This window comes from Rattus norvegicus, chromosome 4 (genome assembly GCF_036323735.1).
Source record: "Rattus norvegicus strain BN/NHsdMcwi chromosome 4, GRCr8, whole genome shotgun sequence".
Classification (NCBI taxonomy): domain Eukaryota; kingdom Metazoa; phylum Chordata; class Mammalia; order Rodentia; family Muridae; genus Rattus; species Rattus norvegicus.
The window spans coordinates 99,099,661-99,102,994 of record NC_086022.1 but is presented as its reverse complement, the minus strand read 5'-3'; the positions used below and the strand labels follow the sequence as shown (position 1 = coordinate 99,102,994).

The window sequence follows — 3,334 nt, the reverse complement described above, 5'->3', positions numbered from 1 at the left end:
CATTTTGCTCAGCTCTGGACTACATATCCAGCAATAATGCCCATCTATTTAGCAAGACATATAACTTGCTGACTTGATGTGTGATACAATGAGAAAAGTATGTCAGAACAGAAAAACATGATGGGTAAAAGCATTTGCCAAAAGTTACAGAGTCAACAGACATACTTCATGAAAATGAAAAACAAACCTAAGTGAGATGATAAATATACACAATTGAATTTAAATGTAAGGCTTAAATGTGGCAAATGAAAATTTTAATAAGTGAGGCAACGTAACAACAGAATATGTGTCAGTTTTCTGTGTTCTTTAATGGATAATATTGACAAAGGAATACAAGGCCTGTAGGAACAGATGGGTTTACAGTCAGCTTTATCACCATCATTGCTGGTGGCTGGAAGGACACCTGTTCACTATTCTCATGAGTCAGATGCAATATCATTATTATTGTAGCCAATGAAGCCAAAAATAAATGACCAGTGAGCTGTAGCCAACATGTATATGCCCTCTGCTGCACCCATAATTTTAAGTTCCTCAATACTTCTCTCTCAAACAGATGAGCAACTTATTTGACAGCTGTGATGCCCCAACCAAGAACATTTTTGTTAGGGTCTGCATCACTGTGGGAGGATAATGTGTACCTTGGTAGCAGTAATAAACTCCCAAATCCTCAGGCTCTACTCTACTGATCTTGAGTGTGAAATCTGTCCCTGACCCACTACCACTGAACCTATCTGGGACCCCAGAAAATCGGTTGGAAACCTTATAGATGAGGAGCTGAGGTGACTGGCCTGGCTTCTGCAGGTACCAATACAAATAGGTGTTTCCATCACTGTGTACAAGGCTCTGACTAGACCGGCAAGAGATAGAGGTTTGACCTCCAAGGCTGACAGACAGGGAGACTGGAGTTTGTGTCATCACAACATCACCTCTGGAAGCTGAAATAATGAGAGAAAAGTACAGAGTTACACAAAAACTTCACAAACAATCTTGTGATTTTTTTGTTATATATTTAAACTGATGTTTGTTTTACATAGAATATTTCTCTATATTAAAATATCAGTCCTAACACAACATGTGAAAAGGAGGCACCAGGTAGTTCTACACATAACTTAGAACTTCCCAGTTCATCCATTTCATGATCTTCATCATAGCACAGGTTCTCTCTCATCTAGAACTTCCCACTCACAGATACACACCCAACAGGCCCTATCCTGGAGGATAATAAGTGTCTACTCATACATGACACAACACATGAAGTGAGCAGTATGACCCGGGACTTGTGCTCCCTCCCCATTCTCCTCTCTTACTTCCCTCTGTCCTCACCAGGAATCCAGAAGAACAGCACCAACAGCCTAACAGGCCACTTCATTTTGATGAGGAAGCCTGGGGAGAACTTTCACTCACAGTAAGATGACAACCAACCTTTTTATCCAAAACTGGCAGGGGTGGGTCCTCCCTGGGGGATAATATGCAAAGGCCTGGGTTTGTGTGGCAGTACAAATAGAAGAAAATACCTTGACAGCTTCTCATAACTTCAAAAATAACAATCCTCTTCTAGTTACAGAGGGCACTAGTCCTCTCAGATAAGCACTGGAGAAACTAGGAATGTTAATCACATACATCTGCCTCCTGAGCAGAGGAAATATATACTTGGTTTTCGTCCATAACACTGGGAATTGATGTGCTTAGTAACCTGATGACATTTTCAATCTTTAAGGCCTCACCCAAATTTCCCAGAATCTCCCTTCATAGACCTTAATCTTTAGTTTCCTTTTTCAGTCAATTGAATCCACTCTTAAAGGAGAAGTTGCATGTACTCTGCCAAAGAGTTTCAATGTTGTCATGTCTTAGGTTCATTATGCACATGAAATTGATCTATTAGTTTTTGTTTTTGAATGTTATGCTGTACTTAAATATGTCTAAAATATACTGCCCTGAAGTCAGACTTTAGACACTTCAAATACCATCAGCTAATTATTTCATTCTGACTGGATTTTCCTTCTTGCTAAACATTGTTGGTTTCTCTGTCATCCATGATACTTGCAGGGACACCCACAGCTGGCGCAAAACCTGAGGGACACAAACCTCAGAGAAGATAATAAAATTCTTTTTAAATAGAAATTAGGGGGTTGGGGATTTAGCTCAGTGGTAGAGCGCTTGCCTAGGAAGCGCAAGGCCCTGGGTTCGGTCCCCAGCTCCGAAAAAAAGATCCAAAAAAAAAAAAAAAAAAAAAGAAATTAGAGGTTAAAGAAAATTTAGGCCTCTTGCCCAAAAGACTGTTACTGTGAGGCAGTAGAAGTATTATGTGTTCTAATCAGTCCATTGAGACAAAGCATTTTGTACAATTGTTAGGATGGTTGTTAAGAATAAGAGGGAATTAACATGTATAGAATGTTCCAGAAAGAGTAATGCCTATCAATTATTTATTTTAAAGGGAGGGGGACATTCCTGCTGCACAGATCCTGTAAGGTTTTAGCAGGCAAGGCAGGCAGATTTGACTCTGGGGAAGCTCAAGCTTTCTGGTTGACAGGAAGGTTCAGAAACCAGGCCTCACATATGTGCCTTGAAGCAGGGAAGTTATGGGAAGAAGAAAGGAGTGGTAGTTTCAGTACCCTTCCCAACTTGTCTCTGACAGTGCACCAATGAACTACTCCCTGATTGTCCACATGGGAAAGGAAATGTGACCATGTAATAAAGCTGATGCTCTGTAAAAAGTGTTTGTGATGGTATCACAATGGTTGGACATTAATCTTCATGTATACTTAGTCAGAATTAGTAATAATATGTTATACAAGCAGTAAAATATCTAACAATAATTTAATAATTATTTATATACTAACAGTATAATTCTTATTTCAATTTGCCTCACAGCTACCATCTTCCCTAAATTAGATTGAGACCCTATTCTGCTATGGTATCATTTTCTGGTTCATTTTGGCTATGTAACTTCAGGAACAGTAAGAAACAAGCTTAGTAGAGCAGGCACTGCAGCACCTGCCATACTTCTGAGGTACTTGTCTCTCAAATTCTCACAATACCTATAGTGCCTGACCTAGTTCAACACTCCTTAGTATTGAAGACACAGGTTTCTGGATCCCCTCACCAGAAGTATCCTATTCCCATTTTTACCCAGTCCTCAGCAGCATGGTGGAGGATAGACGTTTCTTCCTCATTATCTCAATAATGATCCAATAGCATAGGCTGAACCTTATTCTTTTAAACCTTCCGTTCTAAAGCTTCTTCATTTATATCCATGCAAGAATGTCTGTGCTGGATTAATGCACGAGTTATGATCCCAGCATTACTGTACACACAATTGCCATAAACATAGTGA

The 3,334-nt window shown here is 39.6% G+C and overlaps 1 gene segment (V, D, J or C); it reads right to left on the bottom strand.

Moving 5' to 3' along the window:
• Positions 1–337: 337 nt before the first annotated feature.
• Positions 338–1,429, bottom strand: LOC102551588 (Ig kappa chain V-II region 26-10-like). The segment is given in 2 exon segments: positions 338–935; positions 1,324–1,429. Coding segments are annotated over 2 exon segments (450 nt in total).
• Positions 1,430–3,334: the final 1,905 nt, after the last annotated feature.